The 12,351-nt window shown below is 45.6% G+C and overlaps 1 protein-coding gene across 3 annotated transcripts in view; it reads right to left on the minus strand.

Annotated features, from left to right (window-relative positions):
* CRK (CRK proto-oncogene, adaptor protein) overlaps positions 1 to 10,284 on the minus strand; it is a 28,828-nt gene extending 18,544 nt beyond the window's left edge. For 2 of the 3 annotated variants that reach the window (XM_004746885.2, XM_004746888.3), the window contains exon 1: positions 9,881 to 10,283. In XM_004746885.2, the coding sequence (XP_004746942.1) occupies positions 9,881 to 10,121 (241 nt within the window). In that variant the 5' untranslated portion in view covers positions 10,122 to 10,283. Of the gene's footprint in view, positions 1 to 9,880 lie in introns of all 3 variants that reach the window. The other variant, XM_004746887.3, reaches the window with a different exon arrangement.
* Between the last annotated feature and the right edge of the window lie 2,067 nt (positions 10,285 to 12,351).

Raw genomic sequence — 12,351 nt, forward strand, 5'->3', positions numbered from 1 at the left:
AAAAATTTCTCATCTCTTCATGAACATGACTTTTTTTAAAGATTTTATTTATTTGAAAGAGATTACAAGTAGGCAGAGAGAGGGGGAAGCAGGGTCTCTGCTGAGCAGAGAGCCTGATGCGGGGCTTGATCCGAGGACTCTGAGATCATGACATGCCAAAGGCAGAGGCGTAACCCACTGAGCCACCCAGGTGCCCCATGAACATGACTTTTAATAGCTATAAAGTATTCCTAACTTTTCACTAGTGAAAATGCTATGATGAGCATTTTTGTTCTTATCTATTAAAGAGGTTTTTTTTTAATTTCATTAGAATAAATTCCTTGAAATGCACCTGTTGGATCAAAGGGTAAGAACATTAAGGTTTATGGTTTATGTTGCCAAACTGCCCTCCAAAAGGTAAGATTTTCCACTGCTACCACTGATCTATGAGTTCCCACTTTCTCCACATCCTTGCCAAAACAGCATTTAAAAAAGCATTGCAAAGGATACCTGGGCAACTAGTTGGTTAAGCATCTGCCTTTGGCTCAGGTCATAAATCCAGGGTCCTGGGATTGAGTCCCATATTGGGCTCCTTCTTTGGTGGGGAGCCTGCTTCTCCCTCTGCCAGCCATCCCCACTGCTTGTTCTCTGTCAAAAAAAATTTTTTTTTTAAAGATTTTATTTATTCATTTGACAGAGAGAGATCACAAGCAGGCAGAGAGGCAGGCAGAGAGAGAAAGGGAAGCAGGCTGCCCGCTGAGCAGAGAACCCGATTCGGGTCTCCATCCCAGGACCCTGAGACTACAACCTGAGCCGAAGGCAGCAGCCTAATCCACTGAGCCACCCAGGCGCCCTGACAAATAAATTCTTTAAAGAAAAAAAAAAAAAGGGGCGCCTGGGTGGCTCAGTGGATTGAGCCGCTGCCTTCGGCTCAGGTCATGATCTCAGGATCCTGGGATCGAGTCCCGCATCGGGCTCTCTGCTCAGCGGGGGGCCTGCTTCCCTCTCTCTCTCTCTCTCTGGCTGCCTCTCTGTCTACTTGTGATTTCTCTCTGTCAAATAAATAAATCTTTAAAAAAAAAAAAAAAAAAAAAAAGAAAAAAAAAAAAAGAAAGAAAGAAAGATAAATAGATCACTGACAATTTGGGATGCCTGTGTGGCTCACTCCATTATGTGTATGCCTTCAGCCCAGGTCATGATCTCAGTGTCCTAGGATCTGATCCAACATCGGGCTCCCTGCTCATCAGGGAGTCTGTTTCTCCCTCTCCAACCACCCCTCTCCCGGCTCATAGGCTCTCTCTCATTGACTATTTATTTAGTTTTAAAATTTTATGTATTTGAGAGAGCATAAGCAGGAAGGAGAGAGAGAAGCTCCCTGCTGAGCAGGGAGCCTGATGCAGGATTTGATCCCAGAACCCTGAGATCATGACCTGAGCCAAAGGCAGACACTTAACCAACTGAGCCACCCAGGCGCCTCTCAATGACAATTTAATGAGAAATGCTATTTCTTTTTAAATATCATCTTTGATTGTTTGGTGTATTTCAAGATTACTATTTGTACTTCTTTTGGGAGAGTTGTTCAAGTCCTCTATTAAGGGAAAATGCCCAATTTATGTTCTTCACTCCAAGAATACTGGTCCACTATCTAAAAGCCATAGTGATACGGCTCAGGTCATGATCTCAGGGTCATGGGATTGAGCCCCAAGTCGGGGACCACGCTCAATGGAGAGTCAGCTTGAGATTCTCTCCCTTTTTTTCTCCCCACCCCTGCTTGCGGTCTCTCTCTCTCTCAAATAAACAAATAAATCTTTAAAAGCCACAGTGAGGGGCGCCTGGGTGGCTCAGTGGGTTAAGCCTCTGCCTTCGGCTCAGGTCATGATCTCAGGGTCCTAGGATCGAGCCCCGCATAGGGCTCTCTCTGCTCAGCAGGGAGCCTGCTTCACATCACCCCCCATCCCCACCTGCCTCTCTGTCTACTTGTGATCTGTCAAATAAATAAATAAAATCTTAAAAAAAAAAAAAAGCAAGCCTGTGATTAATGTGGTGAAATAGGAATATTGTGATAGCCCAAGATGGATGTCTAAATCAATTTGCACTCTAAAAGAAATGAGACCCAAAAGATAAAAAAAAAGAAATGAGACCCAATTATTTTGTTCAGTATTAAAAATCACTTCTTCCAGAATGACCAGAAAAAGTACCTTTGAAATTCAGTGGTGGAAAGAAGCGAAAAGATAAACTACAGAAGTTAACCAGAAGTCCTCAGTACTGAATGAGTACTGATAAGTGCCTTCACAAATGGAACGCACAACGAGACACCAAGACACAATTTAAAGGACAGTTGCACATTTCTTGTATCACACAAGTCCATCTGTGAAATTCATGGCTATAAGCTAAAACAAGTTAATAGCCCACACTCAGTAATGCTGGCTGGCTCCCCAACTCAAGAAATAGAGGGGTGCCTGGGTGGCTCAGTCATTAGGCCTCTGCCTTCGGCTCAGATTATGATCCCAGCATGCTGGGATCGAGCCCTGAGTAGGGCTCTCTGCTCAGCGGGAAGCCTGCTTCTCCCTCTCCCACTCCCTCTGCTTGTGTTCCCTCTCTCACTGTCAAATAAATAAATAAAATCTCTTAAAAATGCTTAAATAGGGCGCCTGAGTGGCTCAGTGGGTTAAGCCGCTGCCTTCGGCTCAGGTCATGATCTCAGGGTCCTGGGATCGAGTCCTGCGTCGGACTCTCTGCTCAGCAGGGAGCCTGCTTCCCTCTCTCTCTCTCTCTGCCTGCCTCTCTGTCTATTTGTGATCTCTGTCTGTCAAATAAACAAATAAAATCTTAAAAAAAAAAAATGCTTAAATAGATGCCCAGACCCAGGACTACATATCTACAGCAAACACCATCAGGTACCTGCAGGACACAACCCCAGTAGTTTCAAGAGCTGAACTGGAGAACTTTGGTCAGGAATATACCAGAGCATGGTGGTGCAATACTCTGGAGTTTGCCTTCACTCAAACGGACCACTGAAGGGGCATTGTTCCCATTCAAGTCTGGTAGGCAATGAGATATATGGTCATTCTGCTTATTGCCACTAAGTTAATTCAGTGATCCTTTAGGCCTGCTGAACTATGTGAAGGATTGGGTCAATGTGAGCTCCAAGGAGACCTACTCAGCACTGTCTGGTCCAGAAAGCCTCCCAGGTAGAGTGTTAAGGAGGACCCTCACACCAGCAGAGTACCCATGGCTTAGAAAATGGTCCTAATGACACAAAGGGAGGAAAGCTCCCTTGCTAGAGTTTACCCAACTACATGCCAAGGTGCAAAAGCCAAAATGGTTTTCACTAGCTGCCTTTTTGGAACAGTGGTTGGAAGACAGTACTCAGTAAATGTTAATATTATTCTTAATGAACAAAATTCTGAAGTAAGGGAAGGAAGTTAAAGTTTGTTCCCAGTTTTAAGAAGCTCATAGGACAGTTGCGGATATAAAGGTACACACAGTGTGGCTGGTAAGCAAAGAATGAGGCAGGAGGTCTCAGGAAGACATTATTTCCCCCCTGACTTTCACTTTCAACTGGAGATTTATTCTTACAAAAAAACAGTAGCAACAAAAAACTGTTCTTAGATACAACGAAATCACCATGAAAGAACAGCCCTGACCATACCTGAACATTTCCAAGGCATTCTTTTCACTCTAAAAAGGAAGGTAACCACTCCTGTCATCCATTGTTATGGTTCCTCCATTACTGTACTAGCTGAAGTAAAATGCGTTTTGTGTTTGATTGGGGGGGGGGGTGATAGTTTAAAAGAACAAATAAGACAAGGCTAAGACCCTTGTAAAGATCACTATGGGGGCGCCTGGGTGGCTCAGTGGGTTGAGCCTCTACTTTCGGCTCGGGTCATGATCCCAGGGGCCTGGGATCGAGTCCCGCATAGGGCTCTCTGCTCAGCAGGGAGCCTGCTTCTCTTCATCTCTCTCTCCTGTCTGTCTCTCTGCCTATTTGTGATCTCTCTCTCTCTGTCAAATAAATAAATAAAATCTTAAAAAAAAAAAAAAAAGATCACTATGAAAATTATGAAAAGAAAAAATGGCAGCTCCTCTGCCATAAATATAAAGGTAGGAAGTTGGTTCAATTCATTTCTTGCTCAAATGCTGCATGGTGTGAACTGGACCCACAATGACTTCTCTTCTTTGGCTTGGCAATCCCAGCAGAGAAATACAAGCAAAACACCAAGGAAAATCTTTGATACTCTTAAAAAAATATATTTATTTTTAAGTAATCTCTACACCCAATGCAGAACTTGAACTCACAACCCCAAGATCAAGAGTTGTATGCTCTATCCACTGAGTTAGCCAGGCACCCCTTTGATTTTCTTTACCTACAAATTTTTTTCTATTTTATGGACACTATAATTCCACCAGAGGAGTGCCTGTTTCTGTGTACTGCTGAGGCAGTCAAAAACATGGACCATCAACCAAACTCCAGAAGGAAAAGGGGGAGAAAAGAACGTAAGTCTCAGATAAGCCCGAACCTCATCACAGCTATATGTTCCAGCTCCTCTTCCCTACGTCATCGCCTTCCAACCACAAACATCCAAGGGCAGGAAAGAGGAGGACAGGAAAGGAAGGAGATATAGTCAGTCAGTCTAGAGAAATGAACCAAAGACCAGGTTCCCATTGCTGGGACTTGGAAAACGTCACTGACTTGTTTTACATAAACCTGTGCTGGTATTCTGAGTATGAGTTATGAACAAACACATTAAGAAATCAAAATCAATGCAAGCACTTCATATTCTTTTGGTTTCTGTACATGCTCAACTCATTAATTCTTAAGCATTTTAGCCCTCAGGTTACATCAATTTTTACAACACCATTCCCTGAAGGTTTTATGAAGAACAACCAAGAGCTCCATGGGCTTCAATAGGCCAGGTCACTTCTGGCATGGGTACCACCACAGCAGCTCCATCATCGGCCTCTCCCTGAATTCGAAGAACTTCCATTTTCCCTTCCTCTTTCCTTAATTCCACTCCTTTCCTCCTCTTCTGCCTATGGTATTAATAGAAAATGCTTAAACACACCCTACCACCTGTCCAAGACAAAGGGCTAAAAAGGCTGCTGACTTTCATCTGAGGTCTCCTAAAGAGGTATCAAATATCTGTCCTCCTAAGCAAACAGAACTTTCTAAAAATGGTGGGTATCAGCATGGTATTTCACAGATTCAGAATGACTAGGTTTAATGAATTCTGGTTCTGCCATTTACTAGCTATAAGAACTCTTATTTAACTTCTCCTGGTGTCAAACACCTATGTAATAAAAGCTCCTAAAAGCAGTTGGTACACTGTACCCTGCCCAAACCTCTTTATTCCTTTAGAAATTTTCGAATAATCCCCAAATCCAAGTCCACTGCATTGTTTCCCAGAGAAGATTCTACAGAATCTCAGGACACTTCTCAAAATGTCTTGTGGTCAAAAACCTGCCTCTCTTGGGAGGGTCATAATTTCACATGAGCACAGCAAATGGCTGAGAAGTCCTGCAATAAATAAACCTACTTCCTTTTACCGAGACATCCTTTTTTGGATGTAAACCTAGAAGTAACTCACTGAAGAACTTCTCCAGAACCACTGGATGGAGGGATACTCTGTAACTGATGAATAAAACATGCAGACCAGGTTTGAGAACTGCAAAGATGAGGTAAACAAATGAAACACAGATGGTGGAGGTAGAAAAGCAGTAGGTAATGGACAGTCCCACAAGATTTCTAGAGAATGGCTTGGTCCAGCACCACCTTGAAAAGGCAGCGTAAACAATAACCACCCCAACTTTTGCTCCTCCCTGCCCCAAAATGAGGCAAGCTTTTATGCTTCCCTCACCCACAAGAACAATAGGTAGAAGGCTCTGGGTTAAGCAGGTAACACCAGGTGCCATCATATTTCCATGTCATGGATCCAAGGTCCTTTCAAACTTCTCGATGCACTCCATCATGCTCCACCCCAGCACTTACTCCCTTACACAAGCTATCCTATTACCACGCTCACCAATCCACATCATGCCTGCCTGTGAGCCCCTCAATGCTGAGAAGTCTTCCACTTTGCTTCAACTCCTGCTCTCCCAACCTCATACTTATGTTCAAAGGACTAATATAGCTAATGCTTATCAAGTACTTACTATATGTTAGCCCCATTCTTAAGCACTTAATACACTAAAACTCATTTAATCCTCATAAGAACCCTATGTGGTCAATATCACCATTTCCTTTCTTTTACAGATGGGGAAATTGAGGCAGAGGCAAGTTAAAGAATGTGCCCAAAGTTACATAAGTAGTAAGTGGCCAGGAAGAATGTCTCAAACCCAAGCTCCAGAGCTCAGACTTAAAACTACTCTCCCAGCTCACACTTATTCAACTGTCTACTGGCTAAGGTCTAGTAATACCTCATTGTTCAAAGAAACATGTGAATCAATGATTGCAAAGCCTTCCCAAGAGGTACACCTTGAAGTCCAACCTGACAAGGTATGCCCAGTAGACTTGATACCAAACCCTGCCTTATGGCCCTGAGGCACAACCAGGGTGCTCCCAGACTATGGCAGCCTGTGGAAGCTGAACAACTAAGTTAAAAATATACTCACCAGAAAAGCTTAAAAATACCTAATCCATCCTACCATATTCCTCTAAAGGAATAAGCCATTCCATACAAAAATATTATGTCCACAAAATACGCTATATAGTCCTAAGTAAAAAGCTCTTTTCATGCTCAATTTGCCAAATGAGAACTGTAAATGCCTCATCATCATTAGACTTTTCGATAACAGACAAGTATTGTCCAAATATTAAATTAGTTTCTTCTTGTCATTCTTTCATCTTTAAACAGAACCTAGGACTTCATGACAAAAACAAAAGTGTTGAATCTACTATGTGCATTGTTCAGATCTCAAAAGAAAGAAAAAGAAGTACAGCACAAGTGTCAGCTCTCTAGTTAGAATTCTGAGGTTCAAAATCTGGCTCAATCATTTACCAGCTGTGTGACCTTGAGCAAGTTACTGAATCTCTGACTCTCAGTTTCCTCACCTATAAAATGAAAATATTTCAATTAATAGAGATCACAATATTTCTCACCAGATTGTTATGGGCAGAAAATGAGATAAAGTACAGAAAGTACTCGGCAAAGTACTTGGCATAGAATAACCAGTCCATAAATGTTAGCTATTAATATTCTACATGCTTGGGGCGCCTGGGTGGCTCAGTGGGTTAAGCCGCTGCCTTCGGCTCAGGTCATGATCTCAGGGTTCTGGGATCGAGTCCCGCATCGGGCTCTCTGCTCAGCAGGGAGCCTGCTTCCTCCTCTCTCTCTCTGCCTGCCTCTCTGACTACTTGTAATCTCTCTCTGTCAAATAAATAAATAAAATCTTTAAAAAAAAAAAATATTCGGGGCGCCTGGGTGGCTCAGTGGTTAAGCCGCTGCCTTCGGCTCGGGTCATGATCTCAGGGTCCTGGGATCGAGTCCCGCATCGGGCTCTCTGCTCGGCGGGGAGCCTGCTTTCTCCTCTCTCTCTCTGCCTGCCACTCTGCCTACTTGTGATTTCTCTCTGTCAAATAAATAAATAAAATCTTTAAAAAAAAAAAAATATTCTACATGCTTTTCTAAAATTTAAGAAATTTCTCTGTGTAGTTTCAAAAGAAAAAGAGCTTGACGGGAAAGGAGGGGAAACAAAGATTAAGTAATCTTTATTATAAAGACAGCAACTCAATCGATTGCTGTGTGTGGAAAATTGGGCACATTACCAGAACCAAGAATTACCACAATGCCCATGAACTTTCTACACCCCATCCACAAACTCTGGCAATTTTCACCTTCTCTTTTGGGCCAAGGATCTGAACTCGTATCTGTTATGAAAAGGTGGAGCTCGGTATCAAGGTAAGTGCAGAGATATAAAGTCCTAACACCAAGGTGTGGAGAAAGCTCAAACTAGCAAACCTGCTTGCTGCCATCTCCAAATTTTACAAAATGTATACACAAAAGGTTGAAAATTGGGGGAAAGAAGGTCAAAAATTGAGTTTCAGTGACCATTTGCCATCATATTACTGCACTGTAATGTAAAACCCTAGATACCAAGAAAGTGGTAAAAAGTCAAATTTAGGGGTGCTTGGCTAGCTCAGTCCTTTAGCATTTACCTTTGGCTCAGGTCATGATCCCAGGTCCTGGGATCCTGCTGGACATTAGGCTCCCTGCTCTGCGGGAAGTCGGCTCCTCCTTCTCCTTCTATCTGCTGCTCTGCCTACTTGTGCTCTCTCCCATCAAATAAACAAATAATTCTTAAGAAAAAAAATACATTAAAAGAATTGGGGCGCCTGGGTGGCTCAGTGGGTTAAAGCCTCTGCCTTCAGCTCAGGTCATGATCCCAGGGTTCTGGGATCGAGCCCCATATTGGGCTCTCTGCTCAGCGGGGAGCCTGCTTCCCCCTCTCTCTCTCTATCTGCCTCTCTGCCTACTTGTGATCTCTGTCTGTCAAATAAATAAATAAAATCTTAAAAAAAAAAAAAAAAGGTAGAATTTACCTAGTTTGGGGCAAAGTTATGTTACATCAATATTCTTGTCTCACGTTATGCTATTAACTAACCAGACTGAGAAGACCTAGGATAATTTGTGGACTTAAAGATTCCATACTCTTTTTTTTTATAATTGGTATCTGTTAGCAACAAAGAGACTGACTATCCCACCTCCCCATTTCTGGCCAGAGTGAATAAATCTAAATTAGGACTATCCCAAAAGGGAAAGAGACTGGCCTGGGGCTAGGCTCAGCTGGTCAGAAGAAAACTGCTTCAACTTGGCAACAATGAGAAAGACTAAGACTCTGGATGCTGCTACACAAGTGATGGTAAGATGACAACCTCAGAATTCCTCTATCCTTCACAAACTTCAGGCACTAAGTGCATAAATCTCCTTAAAATTCTCCAAACAACTCTCAAGGAATAAGTAAGACAGTCACATCTCAGTGATCCTTGTAAGAAAGACCTAGGTCACAGCCCCAACTTACTGAGCAACAAGAGGCCCTGACATATAACACTGACAACATTCAAGTCGAATAAAACTGGAAGTTCCCTTCACTTTCAAGGAAGGGACTGTTTCCACTAGCTTATTTCCTGGGGGAAAAAAAAAAATCTGCCCTCCACAAAATACCCTGAAAACTAGAACCCCCTAATTGTAGAAACTGTCTCTGGACTTTAAGATCTCTTGGACACCAGCAGCTGGACATCAACTTGTTCTGGGCTGATCACAGAGGGCTTACTTCTATACCCAAGACACTTAGCTCACCACCTTCGTCCTCTGCGGGGGAAGAGGACAGTAAAAGTATTTTGGAAAAATGCCCAAGAAAGGAAAAAGCTGACCGGTTTCCTGAGGGTGTCTCCATCCCTCCGGGCTAGTATGTGGTGACTTCCTACCAAAGGCCAGCAGGGGAGAATAGCTCTCCAAACCAAGCCCGGCTCTCTAACACTACAGGAAATGTTTCAAGTCTAAAAAGCCACTTGTAGGATTATCGAATTCATTCTGGGAACCGCTGCCAAGTGATGCCCCCGCAGTGCCAACATCCCCCTCAGCTCTTTGTCCCCACGTTGCCCGGCCCTGCCCTTGTGCCTGGCCCGGGCGCTAGCCCCACCCTGGGGCCGAAGCAGTTCCCCTTCCCCTGGGCTGTCCTCCCAAGTCACACCCAGAGGCCTGGGTCAGTGGCGACTCTTTCCCTCACACACACCCGCTCGTGGTGTGAACGACCCCAAAGCACCAGGATACCCCCTGCCATGGTCACTCCGGCCCTCTGCCCACGTTCCCCGTGGAGGTCAGCTCTCGGAGAGGAGCCGGCTAGGCTGGGGAGTTCCGCGGCCCTCACCCCGCCCGGGGCCTCCCGTCCCGTCCGTCCTCACCGGGCGGAGGCTGGGCGGGCGACGGTGGCACAGACGGGCGCGGGCCGCTGCTGTTGATGATGTAGTGGGAGACGCGCGAGTTCTCGGAGACGCTGAGCACATAGTCCCCGGGGCTGGTGCTCGAGTCCCGCACCAGAAATACCCCGTGCCGCTGGCCCTGCAACAGCGCCACCGCCTCCTGCCGGCTCAACCGCCCCCAGTACCAGCTACTCCTCTCCTCCGAGTCAAAGTTGCCCGCCATGGCCGACTCCGCGCCTACACGCTGGGCCGCCGCCGCCGCGCGCGCCCCTCCTGCCCCGGCGCCCGCCGCCCAGCGGACCGGCTCCGGTCTCAGCCTCACAGCGGTGTCCGAAATGGCGGCGGCGGCCGCGGGCCTTCCCCACCGGAAATGACGCTCACCGTGCCCCCGCAAGGATGCCGGGAAGGGGACCGCAACCCGCCATTGGGAGAAGGGCAAAGGACGCCTCGAGCGCTCACTGCGCACGCGTTCTCACGTGCGTCGCCGCCTGGTGGGGATCGGAACTGCATGGGATGGAGAGGCGAAGCCTGGGGTAAGGGGATAGGGGCTTAGCCAGCAGTCGGTTAGAGGTTTGTATTTGCGCTTTTAGCCACGCGGCCCGTCGCTGCACCAGGCTTCAAGTTCCCGGAAGGCCCAAGATTTCTAGGCAGCGACTCCGAGTACAGAAGATGGATGTGGCCCCAGGGCCTGGGCTTCTGGAGACATCGGTCTTTCTGGTGATTCCTCCAGCTTCTCTGTAGACTGGCTAAAAAGTTTTCTGTTTGCACTGATTCATTCAGCAAACAGTTGACACCACATTTGCCGCGTGGGTGCAAAGGTGATCAAGGCTGGGCTCTGACATCACAGAATTTACAGACCAGTGGGAGGAACCAGGAAGCAATGACAAAGGAATGCTGACTGCTATGTAGGGACCCGACAAAGGGGCTCTAGGAACACAGAGCAGGGCCCCCAATCCAGTCAGTAAAGGGAGGTGGCTTTAACTCAATGTTGAAATGGCAAGTGGGGAAAGAGCATTCAAGACAAAAGGAGCCGAATGTGCCAACCCAGGTAGAAGTATAGAGTTCTCTCCATTGAGTCTCTCAGGTCATTTGTCCAGATTCTTCTAAACCTTAGCTGTGGCTACAACGTATCCTCTGCTCTTCCTGCTATCATGATCTCCATCTCTATTCTATATCTACAGCTGTATTCCTGTGAACAGCTTGCACACCGGTTCTCGGTAGTGCATTGCACACATCTGCCAGTGTGGGCTTTCTAAATTACAACTCTAAGTCTGTTGCTACCCTGTGCACAACTTTTAACAGTCTCCAGATGTTAAAATTCCCAGTTTAGCTCACAGCACAAAATGGGGCCACAGTCTCCTCTTAGCTGCTCCTACATAAACTGTGTGTCTCTTCTTTATGGAAAACTTTTCCGGATCTCAGATTCAAATATCTCCCCTTTTTGACCAACCATCTTCCTCTCTGCATCCACAGGACTGTGTCCATATTATTTCCATCACAGTTCCTACCCATTGTCCTATAATCTTTCATTTTACAGGTCTGTGTTCCACGATAGAGCTTCTCAAAGGCCAAGGATCCAGTGTAGGAGGCACTACATAAATCTTTTATGAGGATGGCTAACATTTATTCAGGGAATACTACCTGCTAGGCATAGCACTAGCTGCCTTTATATGGATTATCTCATTGAATCCTCTTAACAACCTTATAGGTTGTATTTTACAGCTATCCCCGTTTTACAGGTGAAGCTCAGAGAGGTTAAGTTATTGATCCAGAGACAGACAGCTGCTGAGTGGGGGGCTGGCATTCAAATCCTGGAAGGAACAGAATGCTGTGGTCACTGCATTATATCCTCAGACTTCTGGAATAGGCATGGAGGGGGACAGGAGGATGGGGAAAGATGGTAGAAATAGACATCAAGAAAAAATATGTATCAGTCAGCCCTGGGTTTTGATCTTACATCAATAATATGCCTCTTTTGGATCTACTTCACACACCCCTGGGCCTGCTCTGGGAAGGGAAGGGGAGCAAAGGCACCTTCCCCGCTGTGACTCATTGTGACCCTGGCTTAGTCACAGTGTGTTACCACAAGCCAGCAGCAGAAGCCACCCCAGTGTGAATTCTGGCCTTTTGGGTAAGAGAAGTTCCTGTTCCTCCCTTCTCCAGGTTGGAGGAGCTTTGAGGTAGGGCCTCACTCAGAGACTGCTTGTGGGTTCTGATAGAAAACGTACTTTAAAAGAAGAAAAGGGAAAGAAGGAGAAGAAGGGAGGGAGGAAACATCATAAATAAGCTGGATAATAAGAAGGAGATTGGCAAGGAGGGGAGATCTAGACCCAAGGGATATTCACAGGTGTTGTTTCTTGGAGCATAGAGAGAACAACATGGTAGGAACAGGAGTGGCCTAGGGGCGAAGAGAAGACAAACCCGCCCTGCCCCTCCCTCCTTTGTCTTCTCTT

Source organism: Mustela putorius, unplaced genomic scaffold, assembly GCF_011764305.1.
Source record: "Mustela putorius furo isolate JIRA1106 unplaced genomic scaffold, ASM1176430v1.1 tig00003962_pilon_pilon_pilon, whole genome shotgun sequence".
NCBI classification, from domain to species: Eukaryota; Metazoa; Chordata; class Mammalia; order Carnivora; family Mustelidae; genus Mustela; species Mustela putorius.